At 45.4% G+C, this 20,641-nt stretch overlaps 1 protein-coding gene and 1 long non-coding RNA gene across 3 annotated transcripts in view; one reads left to right on the top strand and one right to left on the bottom strand.

Moving 5' to 3' along the window:
- Nucleotides 1–16,939, top strand: part of SCN2B (sodium voltage-gated channel beta subunit 2) — a 38,000-nt gene extending 21,061 nt beyond the window's left edge. Inside the window, exons 4-5 of one of the 2 annotated variants that reach the window (XM_083163128.1) lie at nt 845–1,081; nt 14,706–16,939. In XM_083163128.1, coding sequence (XP_083019254.1) covers nt 845–1,056 — 212 coding nt within the window. In that variant the 3' untranslated portion in view covers nt 1,057–1,081; nt 14,706–16,939. The remainder of the gene's footprint in view (nt 1–844; nt 1,082–14,705) is intronic. The other variant, XM_083163127.1, reaches the window with a different exon arrangement.
- LOC146042865 (uncharacterized) overlaps nt 1–20,641 on the bottom strand; it is a 106,745-nt gene that overhangs the window by 81,970 nt on the left and 4,134 nt on the right. The window lies entirely within an intron of this gene.

A 20,641-nucleotide genomic window follows, 5' to 3' on the forward strand; every position in this document is an offset into this window, starting at 1 on the left:
TTCCCTCCTGCGAGCCAGTTATGTCATAAGGCGGAAAGGGACGTTCCTTCCTTACTAGGGACGGTCCTCTTCTCCGCTATATGGGATAGTGCAACTCACGTCCAAATGGATACGTCTAACACCTTCCCCTCACCAAGATTCTTCATATAAGAAAAAAGGTACCATACGTCCCTTATAGGGAGTGGCGTCTCCTCTTCTCCGAATATGTAAATTTCTCAAACACATCAAAGGCACCAGTACACTCCTTTCCTCCACAAAACTTCAACGGGTCTCAGAGGTATATATGGAGACACAATGGAACCGCATATGGTGTAACACAGTTTTATTTACAGAACAGCATATGGGTGAAAATGGGTAGGAAGATATAATATAAAACATACACAAAGTTTAAAAGATGATTTGCCACATAGGAGTAAAAGTCAGAACATATTCGGAGAAGAGGAGACGCCACTCCCTATAAGGGACGTATGGTACCTTTTTTCTTATATGAAGAATCTTGGTGAGGGGAAGGTGTTAGACGTATCCATTTGGACGTGAGTTGCACTATCCCATATAGCGGAGAAAAGAACCGTCCCTAGTAAGGAAGGAACGTCCCTTTCCGCCTTATGACATAACTGGCTCGCAGGAGGGAATACTACAAATTATATGTGTTCTATACCCATTTTTCTTTGCATCTACAATTGGGGGTTAGGCGTATGTGGCAGGAGATTAGGTTTCGAAAGGGGGGTGTGGGGGTTAGGTTTAGGGATTATCGGGGAGGGTTAGGGTCAGGCTGTGAGGAGGGTCTGTCCTGCCTGCTGTACCAGCATGGTGAGTTTTCACCTTCTTTGTCCTCTCCACTTAGTTCCTCCCGAGAGGGATTCCACAGTTGCCGTTCTGGTTGGAGCTTCGGTTGGAGGTTTCTTGGCCGTTGTGATCCTCTTCCTGGTCATCCTAAAATGTGTCAGAAGAAAGAAAATGCAAAATCTTAACTCAGAGGATCAGAAAACAGAGGAAGAAGTGAAGACTGATGGAGAGGGGAACCCCGAAGGAGAACTGAAAGTATGTGAGCAATGAAGAGTTTGGGGAGAGGAGGGAGAGGGTGAGTAAGTAGTGGGAGATATCTCGTTAGTCATTGAGATAATGGACCTGATTCAGTGTTGCACACAAGTTTGTTTAGTGGAAAGATCTTGCGTTTTTTTCTGAACTGAGCAAGCATGTGCCAAAGCTGATTTCAGACAGATAATTTGCACCATGGATGGGGATGGTGCAAAGGTGCCAAGATCGTTATAGTATCTACAAGTGGTATATATTATATATGGACTGCAGCCTTCACCCCCCCTGTAAAATGTGCCGCCCCTCTCAGTGTCAGTGAAGCCAGATGTAGTTCATGAAACTGCACTAGCTTCACTCTGACTGTCAGGGACTTCCTATTGGTTGTCCTACCTGCCAGTCACCTGCAGTAAGGCAGTATCATTGAGAGGTGTTCCCTCACGCCAGGATTGCCAAAATCAGGCTGCGATAAGCAGAGAGCTGGTTTCCTATTGGTATCCACTTCCTGCCTTATTGTGCAGCCCTAGCTGGCTTCTAAGGGCTGCAGCGATCACCGCTACTGCACATGCGCTGGGCCTGGCGCCTGTCAACTGCATTGTACAACAGGGACAAGGAGGTGGCTCCAGGGCTTAAAGTGGTTCTGGAGAGGTGGTGGAATGCATGTTCTCTGACCCGACCCCCCCATGAGATTAAGCCTGAGTGAGTGCCAGGGTTTTAGGCCCCCACAGCAAACTATAAATGTGTGCCCTACCTCCCATACTTTATAAAATGATAGTGGTACCACAAGGAAGGGGCGTGGTCACACAATAATAACTACAATTAAAATGACGTCACACAGTATACAATCATATTCACATTACACCACATGCAGTGACCCTGATTCATATTGCACCACATAGTAGTGCCCCTTATTCCCACAGTAGTGCCCCTTATTCAAGTTAGGCTACACAGTAGTACTCCTTACACATAATTCCCACAGTAATGCCCTTTATATAAATAATGTCCACATTAGTGTCCCTTATACGCACATGTGTCTCTGTCACTCCAGCAGCTCCATGCACTGTGTCCCTCCATCCCGCTCTCACCTTGTCTTCAGCATGCACAGAGCTTGCTGCTCTTAGTGGCTCTTCCTCATTTGAACCATGACATAACTTACGTTGTACCGGAAAAGAAAACCACTGGGAAGGGCTTTTCTGTTGAAATTACTGTGCAGGGCCAGGGTAGTGGTGGAATTTAATTCCACCCAGTTCCCCCCAGCATTTATTCTATAGCCAGCCAGGGCCGGCAACAGAAATCTTGGGGCCCTGTACACTGATATTTCTGGGCCCCCCCATGTAATCCCAAACCCATACAACCATCTTCTGCATGTACCAATAAATGTATAGATGTAGTGATATGGATGATGCAGATAGGAAGTGATGGGTGACGCAGGTGTGTAGTGATATGGGTGACGCAGGTGTGTAGTGATATGGGTGACGCAGGTGTGTAGTGATATGAGTGACGCAGGTGTGTAGTGATATGTATGACACATGTATGTAGTGATATGGGTGACGCAGGTATGTAGTGATATGGGTGACGCAGGTATGTAGTGATATGGGTGACGCAGGTGTGTAGTGATATGGGTGACGCAGGTATAGAGTGATATGGGAGAGAGAGAGTGAGAACGAACATAGCAGCATATGATGGTACAGAAGAAGATGGGGGTGGGTGCTTACCTTCCCCAGGTCTGCCAACAACAGTGTACACCTTCCTTCCTCTACTTTATGCCTTGGCTCAGAGCAGTGGCAACAGCAGCACCTCCTCCTTTCAGGTATCGTCTACTCTTCCCGATTTTCCCCACCACATCGGAGCGGCTCTGGGCAGCAGCAGGGGGTCCTTTCCACCTCCTCCAACAAGCAACATGGGCGGCATGTTGCTGCCCCCTGCCCACCCTACACGGATCGGCTCCAGTAGTGCATCCACGCTCTTTCCCCCTCCACAGAGCAGCTAGGGAGGGAGAGAGAATGCGCAGCAGGTCCCGTCACTGACTGCACAGAGTGGCTCCGTGGCAGTATAGGGGCCTCTCCTCCCCAGCACCATGGAGCATCTTCATGCAGCACTGCGTCTGGTCCTCCCACAGTGCCGTCATCAGTGAGTGCCTCCATTCAGCCGCAGCGCCAGCGGCTCCTCTCTCCGTCTCTCTTTCTCCAGCAGCGCTTCCCAGCCCCTGCTTCCGTACCTTCACCACACACTGAAGGGTAGATTTATGAAGCAGTGATAAGGGAGGAGAAGTGATAAATGCCTGGTACTTCATCACTGGCCAATCAGCTTCTGAGTGTTAAGTTACAGGCTGGGTTTAAATAGGAGCCGATTGGCCGGTGATAAATTACCAGGCACTGTATCACTTCTCCTCCCTTATCACTGCTTCATAAATCTACCCCTAAGGGCGGGATGTATTAAAATACATCGCCGCCCTTCGCCGCCCCCCCGCCGCGATGCTGCCGCATATGTACTAACATATGCGGCTGGCATCGCGGTGCGGTGACGGAGGCCCTCCGCGATACCTGGAATGTGGTGTGCGGGGGGGCTCCATCACCTCCCTGCCGCCATGCTCTCCTCCTCCCCCCTGCAGCCGGAAGGATGTCCGGCTGCTTCACTAGGGGGAGGCAGGGCTTACATTCCGGGGTCCAGGAGGACCCTTCAGGAAGGTAAGCCAGAGGGGGGGTCGGTGAGGCGGCGGGTTTGCGTCAGCGGCGGCGAAAAGAAGCCCATAGGCTTCTATAGGGTATCGCCACCCAAAGGTGGCGATACCCTTCAGTGCGGTATCATTTTTGATACATTGGAAAATGCGGTAAAACCGGGGTTTGACCGCATTTTCCATTTGATACATCTCGCCCTAACGCTGGCTCCATTACAGTTCTAAAGGGTGCAGGATACAGTAATAACAATTGCTGATGCGCTGCTACTATCGCGGCGGCCTCAACCCGGATCCTTCATTCACAGCGTCTGCTGTGTTTTAAAAAAAAGTGTCAGTAACGACAGGGGGGGGGGGGGGCACAGGGGGAGACCCGGCGCGGCGGGCGGCTGCACACAGACACGGGGCGGGGGCAGCACGCAATGACTGCAGTGCACAGAAGACAGCTGGGGGGGGGGGGGGGGCAACAGCTTATAGACGGGCCCTGGCCGAGGCCAGGCTCTGGGGCCCTTCAGATCGCATCATGATCCCCCTTGACCCCCCCTGTCGCCGGCCCTGTAGCCAGCTTGTGTGCAACTCTGAATCAGGCCCACCGGGAGTATCAGGGAAGTAACAGAGCAACATTAACAATAGAAAATATGCACCTCCTGCAATCAGCGAGGTAGAACAGGGACGGGAAAGGGGGGGACAAGCCACTTAAAAAGCTCAAATGAGTATGAGTGCAGTCCATGGCACATGGTTTCGCTATCGACATTGAGAGGGAGCAGTATGGCAGGATCCTGATGCATAGCACAAGGCAACCTGGAAAATCATCAGAAGCGGTAAGAGAACATGTTATTTATCTTCTTATTCTATTGCTGAGTTACTGCTGGATGTCGGCTGTATAATGGCAGCACCTAAAAGGGGTTGGGACCTCAAGTGAATGGGGCGGGGTCTCACGACACATCCTCCGTTACTGTGATTTTTGTGGTGCGCCCAGCACTTCTGAGTAGCTAAGCAGCCCCCTGGCCCAACCCCTCGCACTATTCATTGACCACTGGCTGCTTGCAGTGAGAGCAGCGATGTTCAAAGGGAGGGGAAGCGGTCATCTATTAGAATGAACTTAGGTCTACAGTCATTAGGTCGACCCCACTAGGTCGACTGGCAGGAAGGTCGACCTGACTTAAGGTCGACATGGGCCAAGGTCGACATGACTTAAGGTCGAATTTGCATAAAGGTCAACATGAGGAAGGTCGACTGGTCATAAGGTCGACATGGGTTTTTCACTGTTTTTTGAGCCGACATGTGCCGACAGGCGGTATTTCATGCCCTACCATCCACTAGGGCGTGGTGGGAGAATAAAATAGTGTGCCGAGCGCAGCGAGGCACCGTGCCCGAAGCATTGCGAGCGAAGCAAGGGATGCGAGGGTCCGATTCTCATTGCCAACTGTGTCCATGTCAACTGTGTCGACATTCGGATAAAAAAAACAGTGAAAAACCCATGTCGACCTTATGACCAGTCGACCTTCCTCATGTCGACCTTTATGCAAATTCGACCTTAAGTCATGTCGACCTTGGCCCATGTCGACCTTAAGTCAGGTCGACCTTCCTGCCAGTCTACCTAGTGGGGTCGACCTAATGACTGTAGACCTAAGTTCATTCTGACAGATGTCCCGATTCCAAAGGGAGAGATGTACTAAGCCTAGAGTGATAAATCACCAATCAATCAGCCCTTAACTGACATTTTTTTCAAACACAGCCTGTAACATGACAGTTAGAATCTGATTGGCTGGTTGTTTATCATTCTCCATTTTATCACTTTTCAAGCCCCGCGGGACACTGCGGCCCATGGATCAGACACTGAAATAGTGTCCAAATAGCGGGATTGTCCTGCTGTAATCGGGACAGTTGGAAGGTACAGATAGGTCCGCCATCCGCCAAGAATGAGGCGCGTGTGCACAAGACGCTCGCATGCCCCATTCTCGGCAATGGGACGATTGAGTGTGTGAGACACTTGCGCGTCCCCGTCTCCGTCGTACGCCAGCTCCACCAGATTTTCCAATATGGCGAGCTGGCGGACTGAACGAGAGCGGCTCCATCTTTTGCTATGTACATAATAAGTGTATTTATAGGTACATACGTTTAGTACTGTGCTATGTGCTAAGGGCAGGGGGGACCGGCATTGTGTTAGAAGTAAAGAGACCGCTGATGCGATCACTTCTCCTATTGGAACGGAGAGCACGACTGCACATATACAAGAGATGTGTAATCATAAATAATGTATGGCGGTATATTAGAATATATCAAGTTTCCTTAGGGTGCCTCTATGAAAACGATGAGCTGGTGTTCCCTAGTAGCACTCAATAAAGGTGCCCATACACTATGAGACATCTCGCCTGGGAGAAGTCGCATCCAATCCGGCTCCTTCTGCAAGCGATGAATCAGCCATTCTGGACAGTTGTTTTAACAAAATTACACCCCCGACTAGGGCCAACTTAAGAAAAATCATAATAACCTTCCGCTCTTAAGGTAAGGTCAACATCGATGGCCACCATCAATGTTGATAATGGAAATGGCCTTCGATGGTCGCATACTATGAGGCAGATGACCGTTGATGATTTTACCTTTTTGTTGTTATCCCTTTTCTTTGACTGACTGGCTCATGGGTCAATCAAATCCTTGGGGTGGGGCTTCACAAGTGTCAGGGACGGAACTATGCTCCGTTTACCGGGGCCTTGCAGGGAAAAAAAAACAACTGTTCGGTTCTGCTGTGTTCTCCCCCATCAGTGGCAAAACTATTCTACATCGGCTTCAAACCACTGTTTATTATGAATCATCGCTGGTTGATGGCCATCACTATACTGCACCTTCTCTTCACATGGTCCCACACAGTTAGACATTCATTGTATTATTGCTGACAAGTAGTGAATGCGGCCTGGTTACGCTGACTGTGTGTGATTCACAATCAGGGTGACTGGACAGCATTCTCTGCCTGACTTCCAAAAGAATCTCCAGATACACCAGCCCACCCCTTCTCAAAGGCCCTTAAAATGATGTGTCCCTGGGCAGCTGCCCAGTGTGCCTATACATTCATATGGCTGTGTCAATGGCATTCTGGACATACCATAATCCACAAAACCATGCAGCATTGCAGGTGAGGCAGATGTAACATGTGCAGAGTTAGATTTGGGGGAGTTATTGTTTCTGTGCAGAGTAAATACTGGCTGCTTTATTCGTACACTGTAATTTAGAACTCAGTTTGAACCCCCCCCCCCCCCAAAAAAAAAGAATTTTTTTTTTTAAATATAACTCTCTCTGCACATTTTTGTTTTGTCCATCTGCAAAATTTGAAGCCTTGGTGTAAGGTCTGAATCAGGCCCATTGCACCAAGAGGTCCCCGGCCAAGCTTCTCTGCAATAGGTATACTTATGCTTTATCTATATATTGTAAATAGTATGAACGGGAACACAAAATACATACAGAAGCCGGAAACAACATGTCACGGTACACAGAGATGTCTATTAATGTAAACACTACATGGCCAGTTATTCACATATGAACAAGGTCAGCAGTCCATTTCAGCAGCACGCCAGGGAGATGCTGCTTTATCAGCATATTGGGTTACAGAGTGTTCCAGAATGGAAAGTCAATCTCAGGGCTAAGAATGCCGGAGTGTGTGTTTCACAGATTGTATAAAAGCTGCGCTACCGTAGTCTACACCTTCGGGGAACCAAGCTACTGGCCAAGGGGGAGATTTATCAAATCTTGGAGAGTGATACTGAGCCTGTTTCAGACTTGCGGACAGATGCACTAAGCTTCAAAAGTGATCAAACGGAGAGTGATAAACAGCCAACCAATCAGCTCCTACCTGTCATGTCACAGACTGTGTTTGAAAAATGTCAGACAGGAGCTGATTGGTTGGTTGTTTAATCACTCTCCATTTTATCACGTTTGAAGCTTAGTGCATCTGGCCCTTGACCAACCTGAATTATTCCCAGGGTTACTTATAATCCTTATACAGAGTCTAGTGAGACTCTGGCTACATATCGAGTTGTACCATACCTCCCAACTTTTGAAGTCCCGAAAAGGGGCGTGGCCTCACGGGGTGACACGAACTCCGGCCACGCCCCCGTTTTCGCCACTCGTCGGCGCTGAATAGACGCTGTGCGCATGCGCACAGCGTCTATTCTCGGCAAGCTGGGGGGGCTCCCAACTGCCCGGGGCCGCGGGACAATGGCGGCCCCGGGCGGGACGCGGGAACGTCCCCGAATATCGGGACATTCCCGCGGAAAGCGTGACAGTTGGGAGGTATGTTGTACTGGTGCTCTTCTGAGCAATTAATTTACTTTGTTTGCAGTAATAGGCAGGAAGAGATATGGGCATAGGGAAAACATTTAAATAATTCCCTATTTTTGTGGAATTCAATCCCCACTTGCAGGGCAGCAGATCCGTCTGTCCAAAGTGCAGACCGTTTTGCTGCTTGTTGATCCAATTTACATAATGATAGCCCTGCCTCCTGCTGCCACCAATCACAGCATTGTACTGAGGGCTCACAATAGAACAATTTGCTTGACCATAGGGATGTCTATCGGTGTGGTTAGTGGTAACCATTGATGGGGATATATGGAAGTGGGCACTGCGCTAAAACGAAGGAAAGCAGCTCAATGAGATTTACAGAACAATAAGGTGTGGGATGAGCGCTAAAAGAATAGATAGAAGAATAGTGCAGATAAAAGTTGGAAAAAAACACCTGAAAAAAAATTTGTCTTTTGTCTTAATAAATGTACAATCTATCTTGACGATATCACACTATTATGTATATTTTATTTTTCATATATCTCCACCATATCAATTATTGGAGAGCCTCTAGTTAGGCGAAGAATCCAAGGATAAGGAGAGTATATTTCTTGTGTATATCTATTGTTCTGACCCTTGGATCAATTTTCTCACTTATCACTTTTTTCCTAGAAGAGTGTCAGCGCACAGAAACACTTATTTTCTGTTTACAACCATAATGTCCAGTACACGTTATACCAAACACCGTAATGCCTATTACATATTATGCCACATAAGTGCGGCTGACCTACATGGTCATTGCTATGGGTTTCTTGCTCGATGCCAGGGGTTTCATGCTCAAAGCCAGGGGTTACATGCTTGATGCCAGGGATTGCATGCTCTTTGCCAGCAGGGGCCAGGGGGGGCAACTTAGGGCTCCTCAGACAGCCACTGCCAGTCTGCCATACAGCGGCAGCCACAGGGGGGCTGAAGCCTGGAGCACAGCACTTACTGGCAGTGGTAGGCAGTGGAGGCACACTAGAACTGGCCTGTTACCAGCCAAGCCAACCTTATAATTATTAAATGGCATCGGGTTCAGCCCACCCCAAGCGTCTTTGAGGAGCTTGTGGGCATGAAAGAGTGTGTGTGGCCCGGGCCGCAACTGCTGAGGAAGCAGTGACTTTAAACAGCATGCTGCGCGCAGGCACAGCACACCCATGCCAGCTCCAGAAGGCTGCGTGTCGCCGTCCTTGCAGCAACCTCACTGTTTGAGTCAGCGCCACCACTGCTGTGCCGGGGTCAGTGTGTGTGCCCGGTTTCCGGACATTTAATAGTCTGAGAATGCCACCCGTCCGGACTCCAGCCACCTGCCTTAATTACCGGACTTTTTCTTGAAAAAGTGCTGCAAGAGCACGAAACGCGTTGAAGACTACACCGTGGTTCCTCCCTGCATGCCTCCTCCTCTATAAGGATTTCCAAGCTGTCACGGCACCCGCCGCTCGTTACGGCGTTAAGTGACGTCACCCGGCAGACGGAGACGGAGAAGACGGCTTCTTAACATCCAGCCGCACTGATTCCAATCTCCCACCCGCTCCCCGGGCTTAGAGGTAGGGTTAGCATAGCAGCCTCCACGGACCTTTCAGCAACTTTTCAAAAGAGCTGTTTACATTCATTTAACCCAAAATTTTTTTCAGGTGTTTTTTTCCAACTTTTATCTGCACTATTCTTCTATCTATTCTTTTAGCGCTCATCCCACACCTTATTGATGGGGATATGGCAATTGACCATTGATGGCTGTCAACTGTCCAGTTGATGACCATTGATAATTTCCACAACCTATAGTCATCCCTGATCTTTCACTGACTGGCTTGTGGGCCAATCAGTATACAGAGGTAGGGCTACACGGTGTCAGGCTCAGAGATGTGCTCCATGTCCTGACACCTTGTTTAAAAAAAATCACAAAACAACATGAGAACCATCCAGCTCTCTCCCATCGATGAAAGTATTTTACATCAACCATAAACCATTGAATATTATGAATTATCCATTGTCAATGGCTATCCTTACTTCCCCATGCAACATCCAACACCTTCCACTTCATATTACACAACACAGTGCTCCCAGACCATATTATGTCACACAGGGCTTAGTGGGCATTTCTGGGACCTTGATTGAATTTTATGACTTGGGTGCAGTTGTGTTAAGTGCAAGTGGCGGGCCCCCTAAGCCTCTGTGCCCCACAACAATGGCACTCCTGCACCCATTATACTTATGCCCATGTATATAGTCTAGCACCACAGAAGCACTACGCATTCCCTCTTGTGGTGTTGTCCTACCCACTAACATTGAACGTTATGTTTTCTGCTATTTAACTATCTGGGAGGAGTGTTAGTATGTTCGCCAAAGGTGTAGATAATACACACTTGTAGGTTCCAATGTGTGTATCAGATGGGGGGAAGTATAGAGAGGGGGCTGCAGCACAGATCAAAATTCTAATTGGTGTGCCACAACAATTGCAATTACTCCGGTAATTAAGGCAGGTGGCTGGAGTCCGGACGGGTGGCATTCTCAGACTATTAAATGTCCGGAAACCGGGCACACACACTGACCCCGGCACAGCAGTGGTGGCGCTGACTCAAACAGTGAGGTTGCTGCAAGGACGGCGACACGCAGCCTTCTGGAGCTGGCATGGGTGTGCTGTGCCTGCGCGCAGCATGCTGTTTAAAGTCACTGCTTCCTCAGCAGTTGCGGCCCGGGCCACACACACTCTTTCATGCCCACAAGCTCCTCAAAGACGCTTGGGGTGGGCTGAACCCGATGCCATTTAATAATTATAAGGTTGGCTTGGCTGGTAACAGGCCAGTTCTAGTGTGCCTCCACTGCCTACCACTGCCAGTAAGTGCTGTGCTCCAGGCTTCAGCCCCCCTGTGGCTGCCGCTGTATGGCAGACTGGCAGTGGCTGTCTGAGGAGCCCTAAGTTGCCCCCCCTGGCCCCTGCTGGCAAAGAGCATGCAATCCCTGGCATCAAGCATGTAACCCCTGGCTTTGAGCATGAAACCCCTGGCATCGAGCAAGAAACCCATAGCAATGACCATGTAGGTCAGCCGCACTTATGTGGCATAATATGTAATAGGCATTACGGTGTTTGGTATAACGTGTACTGGACATTATGGTTGTAAACAGAAAATAAGTGTTTCTGTGCGCTGACACTCTTCCAGGAAAAAAGTGATAAGTGAGAAAATTGATCCAAGGGTCAGAACAATAGATATACACAAGAAATATACTCTCCTTATCCTTGGATTCTTCGCCTAACTAGAGGCTCTCCAATAATTGATATGGTGGAGATATATGAAAAATAAAATATACATAATAGTGTGATATCGTCAAGATAGATTGTACATTTATTAAGACAAACGACATATGATAAAACCACACACTTGAATATTGAAAAAATGCTGCTGTTCCTAAAACACAGCTAAAAGTTGGAGGTTTACCAGAAAATGGTGTTTCAAGCGCCTGTAGATAGGTCTTTCAAATCTGGAAAGCCTCTGGTCCTCCGGAGAACCAAAGACCTCAGGTGCTTCAAACAAAACCAGTCCCGGTAAAAAGCCTCCTATAGTGACTCACTCCAAGCTGCTGCAACGCGTATCCGGATCAGAATCTCCCTTCGTCAGGCAGTGTCATGGAGAGTGAGCCACTTCCTCTATTTATTTACATCCCCTCTTTTACCTCCGGGTCAAGAGGTCAAAACATAAAATCTACTTTTCCTTTTGTTTAAAGTGTTAAAAACTAAACCAATATACCTTACAAAGTGAAACCGCTATCTTGCGCTATGAAAAAACTATTTAAATGTCCTATGTACAGTTTAGCAAGGTCTTGTGCGCTCCTTGGAACGCACTGCCTCTTTCTGAATGGAACGCATATTTCCGGGTGACGAAACCGGAAGTTCAAGCTTACTTGGTGGAACGCATTCAGTCGGAACGCATGACTACGTTCCAGAAGGTCTCAGCGGTGTTTCGTGCGCTCCTAGATGCGCTCCCCAGGATATATTGTGGTATACTCGGAACTAGGTATTATGTCCGGCAAAAACTGGCGCTGCTATTGAGTTCCTTAATGTTTGAAACGCATCTTCATCTTTAGCTGTGATGATTCCGTATGCCAGTGGAACGCACGGCCATTTTGTTTCCTCTTATCAGTTTTATTCAACTCAAATGTATACTTTAAATCTCCGGATTAATTCATTTTAGTTCTCTATCCGAATGAGCCTTTGGTATAGGATCATTAGGGACTAAGAACTGAGAAATGGATACATTTAGAATTAATATGATCTTATCACTGAAAACACTCATATATCAACATCATAAATTTTACAGTACTCATTCAAAGTGCATTGTGCTGATTGAGAAGATAGGAAATAAAGGGTGGTGGATAAAGTGCATATAGGTTTAAAACATTTAAATATTTTAAAATGTAAAACATTTGTTTTATAAAAATAGTTGCACTATCCACTAAAAACTCATAAAAAACATTTTATTTCGAAGTCAGCATTGAGACCTTTAGGCATTAAATTTTTTAATTTAAAAATCCATCTCATTTCTGCCTTTGCGAGCATGGCGTCTTCATTTCTGTTTCTCCACGTATTTTTAACCAATTCTATGGCCATGAAGTTGGTAATCTCGCTTATTCGGCAGTTATGTTTTTCTTTAAAATGGTTTTTGATATTTCTTAGATGTTCACTCATTCTTGTTTTCAGTGCTCTACTGGTTCTCCCAATGTATACCAGGTTGCAACTACATTCTATCAGGTATACCACATTGGTTGTGTGGCAGGTCATGAACTGATTAATGGTGTATTTCTGTCCGCACGAAACACCACTGAGACCTTCTGGAACGTAGTCATGCGTTCCGACTGCATGCGTTCCACCAAGTAAGCTTGAACTTCCGGTTTCGTCACCCAGAAATATGCGCTCCATTCAGAAAGAGGCAGTGCGTTCCACGGAGCGCACGAGACCTTGCTAAACTGTACATAGGACATTTTAATAGTTTTTTCATAGCGCAAGATAGCGGTTTCACTTTGTAAGGTATATTGGTTTAGTTTTTAACACTTTAAACAAAAGGAAAAGTAGATTTTATGTTTTGACCTCTTGACCCGGAGGTAAAAGAGGGGATGTAAATAAATAGAGGAAGTGGCTCACTCTCCATGACACTGCCTGACGAAGGGAGATTCTGATCCCAGGTTGAACTAGATGGACCCAGGTTGAACTAGATGGACGCAAGTCTTTTTTCAGCCTTACCTACTATGTAACTATGTAACTATGATCCCGATACGCGTTGCAGCAGCTTGGAGTGAGTCACTATAGGAGGCTTTTTACCGGGACTGGTTTCGTTTGAAGCACCTGAGGTCTTTGGTTCTCCGGAGGACCAGAGGCTTTCTAGATTTGAAAGACCTATCTACAGGCGCTTTTTCTGGTAAACCTCCAACTTTTAGCTGTGTTTTAGGAACAGCAGCATTTTTTCAATATTCAAGTGTGTGGTTTTATCATATGTCTTTTGTCTTAATAAATGTACAATCTATCTTGACGATATCACACTATTATGTAAATTTTATTTTTCATATATCTCCACCATATCAATTATTGGAGAGCCTCTAGTTAGGCGAAGAATCCAAGGATAAGGAGAGTATATTTCTTGTGTATATCTATTGTTCTGACCCTTGGATCAATTTTCTCACTTATCACTTTTTTCCTGGAAGAGTGTCAGCGCACATAACACTTATTTTCTGTTTACAAATATATCCATTGTTACTAAGGGAGTGACTTTAAGTGTTGAGTGCAGCAGACATTAAATTCAGCGCATAGCGTATAGACTCAAATACACCAAAACAAAATTACTGGGCATTATGGTGTTTGGTATAACATGTAATGAGCATTACAGTGTTTGGTATAATGTGTAATAGGCAATACAGTGTGTGGTATAATATGTAATGCACATTACAATGTGTGGCATAACGTGTAACGGGTATTATGGCATGTGGTATAATATGCAAAGGGTGTGTGATGTGCACTGTCCCTATTTTTAGTTTGTCTGGCTCCTACACTTTCATCCTGGCTTCTAGGAGCCCTGGCATAGTGTGCAATGGGCAGCACGGTGTGTGGTGTAACGTGCAGTGGGCATCATGGCATGTGGTGTAACGTGTAATGGGCAGTACGGTGTTTGGCGTAACATGCAATGTGCATTATGGTGTGTGGCGTAACGTGCAATGGGCATCACACTGTATGGCATAATGTGCAATGGGCATCATGGTGTGATGTAAAGTGTAATGGGCATTACAGTGTGGGGCATTATGGTGTGCAAAATCAAGAGTAGCATTGAAGCAAAGGTTAAAAAAGAGCCATGATAATGCGGGTAAAGGGTCGGGGCTGGGGACTGGTCAATGGGTGGGCTGTGCTTGGGTCAAGGGGCGGGCCACTGTCTGGGAATCTCTCAACAAAAAGGTGGTAACCCTACATTCCAAACTGACTCACTCGCAGTGGGTGTGGCTCCCCTATTTGAATTTTGTCCTGTGCTGCAGCCCCACCTCTGGAGCCGCCACTGGTGGTAGAGAATTCACACTGTAAGCGATACCGGGACAGTCTCATAGCATGCATACTATGCTGGTGCGAGTCATTGTAAATAATATAACTGCTAATAATGGTCTTTCTGTCTATCTTTCTGTTTTCCCATCATTTCCACTGTCCTCCCTACAGTCATCCATCCCTGAGGTCCTATGACTTGTCCCCATGCACATATACAGAGTGAAGCAGATCCCCTGGAAGAAGATGATGATATTGTTCATAGAAAATATTAATAATACTCTGACATTCATTTGAACATTGCTCAGCTTCGGGACATGAATATGTGACACCCACTGTTTATGATTCTAACAGACTGTGGGAACCCTTCTCCTGTGTATGATCCTTGCTGACCTCTTGACATAAGCACTTCTGCTGACACCTGCACTGCACCCAGTCTGACACCATGCCAGGTGATCTATGTTCTGGTGTGAGAGTGGGAAATCGTACACTCTGATCATGTCAGGCTGCGGTACTATACTAAGTGGTCCTGACAGATTGAAGCATTTCTACCCCTGTCTGTAAATTCCATGGGTGTTAATCTGACAGTGAATGATGTCTCTTTCATTTAAAGATCATTGACACAATGCAGGAACCTCTCTAGCGCTGCCCAGTTGATGCTCATAGTGCCTAAATTCTTCTCTCTTTTACAAGCAGCGATGGGCAACAGGTGACAGTGGTCTTAGTGTCACACGGGGCCCTAGTGTAACACGTGGCCCTATTATTCTTCACTTGCAGACCCCAGCTTGTTCCTGCTGTAGTGGATCACAAATGTATGCATTAAGGTATCTTCTTATACCAGACGCCTCCTGCTGCATTACCATACTAGTGCAGTGCTGCTGCTTCCATGTAAGCAACAGTCATGTCTGCCTTTGTGAAGGAGAGAGGGCCTCCCAGTGTGGCCATGATGTGTATCAGGTTGCCTATCACTGCTTTATACAGGGGTGGTTGCCAAAATATCAGTAGTTAGGATGTCGCCAGGTCCCAATACCAATACCAACACCGGCATCCCCACTGCCATAAACTAACCCTAATTTTACCCTACCCCTTCCTGCAGCCTAAACCTTACCATCCCCTCTCGCAGCCTATCCCTAACCCTCCCTGGCATAATAACAGTCGGTATTCGAGCTGTTGGGATTCGCCAACATTCCATCTGTCGGAATGCCAACTGCATCCCTTTAAATGGGCTCTGCAATGCATGGTGGTACATTCTAATTGTGCGTCCAGGTTAGAAACACTTGTGCTGTGAGTGGCAATATGCAACATGGATGTTGCCAATATGATTGGCCTTATTTAGGACACGTGTGTTTGCAAAGAGTGAACGACACAATTTCTGTACAATATTTCCATAACAAACTGAATGTGCAGACTGCTATTTTGTTCACCTTCAATTTTCTAAGAACCAAAAGGTATTAGCTTTATATACAAACGATAAAGCAATTTACGTTTACGCTTTCTGTATAAGAGGCGGAGAGAACCTGTAGAGGATAAACTTGGGACCCAAATATTAATTTTACAAAAATAATATGTTTACAATCCGCATGATTTCCACGGAATCCAGCACAGCAAACACACTGCCAACATTTAAAGATTATTTCCAGGGAAACGGCTGCTGAACACGGTTAAGTCTGTCATAAATGGCCGTTAGTATGCGGACCTTGGTGCTCTGCAAGCCCATACAGTACTAATAGGTTTAATTCATTTAATGGAAAGGCTTATATTTTTGCTTTGGTAATGCTCCTTAAGAAAATAAATATAGGTAGTGAGAATTGCATCCAGTATGGAGAATATAAAAAAATGTTCAATACTTAAAAACTAGGACAGTTTTAGGGAAAAATGTTTAAAATCTTGATCTGACGCTGGGAATCAGACAGTCCACAATTTCGTAACAATTACATCAATACAGCGATATGGTTTTTAATTTATTTTTGTTTCCATACAATAGACCTTGCCAGTAAAGAAACGCCTCTTCTAAGTGCAATACTAATCGATGATGCCAGTACGTTCCGTTACTATATATGTACTATTATAAGATAATGGAACTGACTTCCGTCCAATGCTGGGTGGTTTGAGCCATGATTAAGCATTATACACAACAGAAGGGTCTGTCTACATAACACATTTCTATCATGTCTTTACAGTAGGTACTGCATGCCTATGTTAGCGGTTAACACAAATCTACGCTGTGTATTCATTCTAAAGCCACAGGGATAAATTTGGATGGCTGCTGACTTATAGGACATATGAAAAAAAGGTGACACATTAAAATATGTTCTCTTTGGTTCTGAGTTCAGTACTGTTTGACACAGTATTCAACTATTCACATTGTCCATTATTATTTCAGGGATAATAAAGTATATAAGATTCAATCTGTTTCCCTGTGTGTCTATATATTCACACAATATGACCATCAAATACTTTGCATGTTGTTATACTCTTACAAATAAAGGGTGAAATTTAATAGGATGAGAGATTCAGAAAGTGAGAGATTTGGTAAGAAATCTCCAGGTTTTTTTTAAAGCGGCAATCATTTACACTGCAAAACCAGTTTGATTTTGCAGTGTTAATGATTGCCGCTTTAAAAAACCCTGGAGATTTCTTACCTAATCTCTCATTTTCTGAATCTCTCATCCTATTAAATTTCACCCATAGTATCAATGACAGGATTTACTGGACCACATGCACACAGGGGAAATTTCCAGAGGGCCCAGCTGTTTAAGGGACCCATCCCCTTCTCGGGGGATCAGTAGCTTGATGGTGCAGGATCTTGGATGAACTTTGGTGAACATCAATAGCTGAAATATAAACAGACTATTTGCTGTAGATATCAATCAATGCCTGTACAAAACCTGTCAGGGTCAGATTAACAATGGTATCTATCTATCTATCTATCTATCTATCTATCTATCTATACTTTATAGATATATCTATATATCTATATACACACTAAATAAAAGCCAGCCAAATAACCAGCAAGTTTGAAACAGATCATTTTGCTTTCCCTTTCTGTTAAGGATTAATCTGGTCCATCGAGTGGCCTCTAGTGGTCACTGATGGTACTTCACCTCAGAGGTGAGGAGTATTCAGCCTTTTGTAAAAGTGTATTTTCTACTGTATGTTTCTACTTAAAAAAATTTTTGGGTAGCATTGGGTTTGATAGTGTAGTGCTACATTCCCACTCAGCATTGGCCACACCCACATGACACTGGTCACACCCATGCAGAGCTGGCCACACCCATGCAGAGCTGGCCACATCCTCGCAATAAGTTTATGATAGTTGTCAGTTGTCAGCCCCAGGCCCCTGTGGCCTTTAATCAAGCTCTGAAACCCATAAATGACTTATTATTATGTCTTATTATGACATAGTATACTATATACTGTAATATACTGCAGTTATACATTCAGATATGCTTTAAAAATTATAAATGAAAAGAAAAGATGTGCATAAATCGCTATGCATACAGAACAGAAATTTAATACATACATATTATTACAAAATAAGCAGGGGCTGCCTTATAACTTAAGCTGGTAACACACTAAAACGATGTATATGCAGCCGCTACAGGACCTGGGTACACGTAAGGCAATGGTTATGAAAGACTCAATGATCACTGTTCCATTTTTCATTAACATGCATGGCGACACTAGCTGCACATCAAACCTAGCGCCATTGCAAGAGAGTGCATATCTCGCCTACACACTGAGCAATATGCCAGTACAATCCGAACAACCGGATACAGATGTATCCAACCCAATAAGGCAGATGTATTAAGCCTGAAGAAGCGATAAAGTGGAGATAAAGTGAAAGGAGATAAAGCACCAGCCAATGAACTTTGGGGTAGATTTATTAAGCTCGGTGAAGTGATAAACTGTCTGGTTTTTATCACCGGCCAATCAGCTCCTACCTGTGAAGTTACAGGCTTGGTTTGAAACATGATAGGTAGGAGCTAATTGGCTGGTGATAAAAACCAGACACTTTATCACTTCACCGAGCTTAATAAATCTACCTGTGTTTGCAAATGACAGTTGGGAGTTGATTGGCTGATGCTTTATCTCCTTTCACTTTATCTCCAGTTTATCTCCAATTTATCTCTTCTCCAGGCTTAATACATCTGCCCCAATGCGCCCTCAGCTTTACTTGAAAAAATTAAATATTGACTATTTCATTTGAAAATGCCATTGGCTGCAAATACATTAGACTAGACCGGTGCTATAGAGGGTGGGAATGGGCAAACAGGGCAATCACATGGGGTTTGAAGAAATCTACTTGGGACAATGCAGGATGAATTTCCCATTCAGGAGCAAATGCAGGATTTGCAGGAGGGGTTATCCAAAGAGGGGTGGACCTAAGCGTGGGGTGGAGGCGACCCATTATATGTTGGGTTCATTTTAACTAATGTCGATTGATAGACCTACATGCAATGATAGATAAATAGAAAGACAAAACGTGTTTTAGAAGATCATAAGCCGGGTACACACTTTCCAATGCTGACAGGGAGGGAACGAGATGGGGAGCTCCATCTCCATTGAAAAAAATCACCGCTGTATAGAAATATGACAATGCCGGATGCTAATCCTTGAAGGGTGTGGTTGACCATTATTAGTCGTTAGGCAAAAGTGGACACATCGAAAAAGGGTGACTTATGTATTATCTGGGCTTCCATGTTAAATGCACCCCATTTTTCCATACCCCTACTATCCAACTACGCATGGAGTTGACTTTATATAGTGTGGCGAGCGCAGCGAGCCACCGTGCCCGAAGCGTGGCGAGCGCAGCGAGCCCCGCGAGGGGACGCGGTCTCATAAGAAAAACGGGAGCCCAGATATTACATAAGTACCGGATATTGATATGTATTGACATACATGTGCCAGCAGAGTTAGGCATATGTATGTTGGGTTTCAACAGGAGACCTGCGGAGGTGATGGCAGCCTGGGAGTGATATAAACTCTTCTGTTCAGACGTTTTTGGTGTTTGCAGTTTTCCAGAAATCCACAGAAATACAGGACTCATTTATTAACTATAAAGGCAAGAAACAGGCAACTGGTCTCCCTGTATTTTTCTGAAAAAACCACGTCAAATTATTTTTATCTTATATTATGTCAATATTACTCAGATAAATATGTTGCCAAATACAAATGAACAGTTCTAATATATTTAGGTGCCCATGCGAGTGCTCATCTTGAAAAGAACGGGTTACGTTGTTGTTCTCGCATCTGTATTACGTGACCTCTAAGTGCTGTATTACTGACCATCTCAGTGACCAGCTGGCACTGCTTATACCCCTCCAGGTGCCCACATAAGGCTTTGCTGGGGGAATAGCATGTGTCTTGGCACAATTCCCAGACTGTCACCTACACAGGATACTGTCACTTCCTCGCGCTGGGATACACATTGCACACAGGAAGCTTGGTAGCCTTAATATAATCCAGAGTGGGTATCACTAGAACAGGCAGAACTAATAGGATGGGAAGAAAGTCAGTATTACACAGTAGGGGATAGGCAAGCACTGGATAGAGATAAGGTGGAGACATTGTGCACAGAGTATACATTCGTTGGGTCGACACACCAAATGTCGACATGCATTGGGTCAGCCACTGAATGCCGACAAGGCTTAGGTCGGCATCTCACATAGGTTGACATGCTTAAGGTCGACAATGTCCAGGTTCACAGTCAAAAGGTCAATATGGGTTTTTCACTTTTTCTTTGAGCCGACGAGTGCCGACACAGGCGGTATGTCATGCCCTACCACCCACTAGGGCGTGGAGGGAGGATACAAAAGTGTGCCCGAAGAATGTCGACATTCAGGACAAAAAAAGTGAAAAACCCAAGTCGACCTTTTGGCTGTTGACCTAGACAATGTTGACCTTCCATCCATGTCGACCTTTAGCATATCAACCTTTTTCAGGTGTCGTCCTAAGCCATGTCGACCTTTGGTTGATCAACCCAATGACCCATACCCTTAGATGGCATCCAATCAGCTACTAATGTTGGCATACACAGTCAGATACCGTAAAACATACACTTTGGGGGTTATTCTGATTCACTCGGCAAGGCACAATCTCTCTCTAAT

Source organism: Crinia signifera, chromosome 19 (genome assembly GCF_055691185.1).
Source record: "Crinia signifera chromosome 19, ASM5569118v1, whole genome shotgun sequence".
NCBI lineage: Eukaryota > Metazoa > Chordata > Amphibia > Anura > Myobatrachidae > Crinia > Crinia signifera.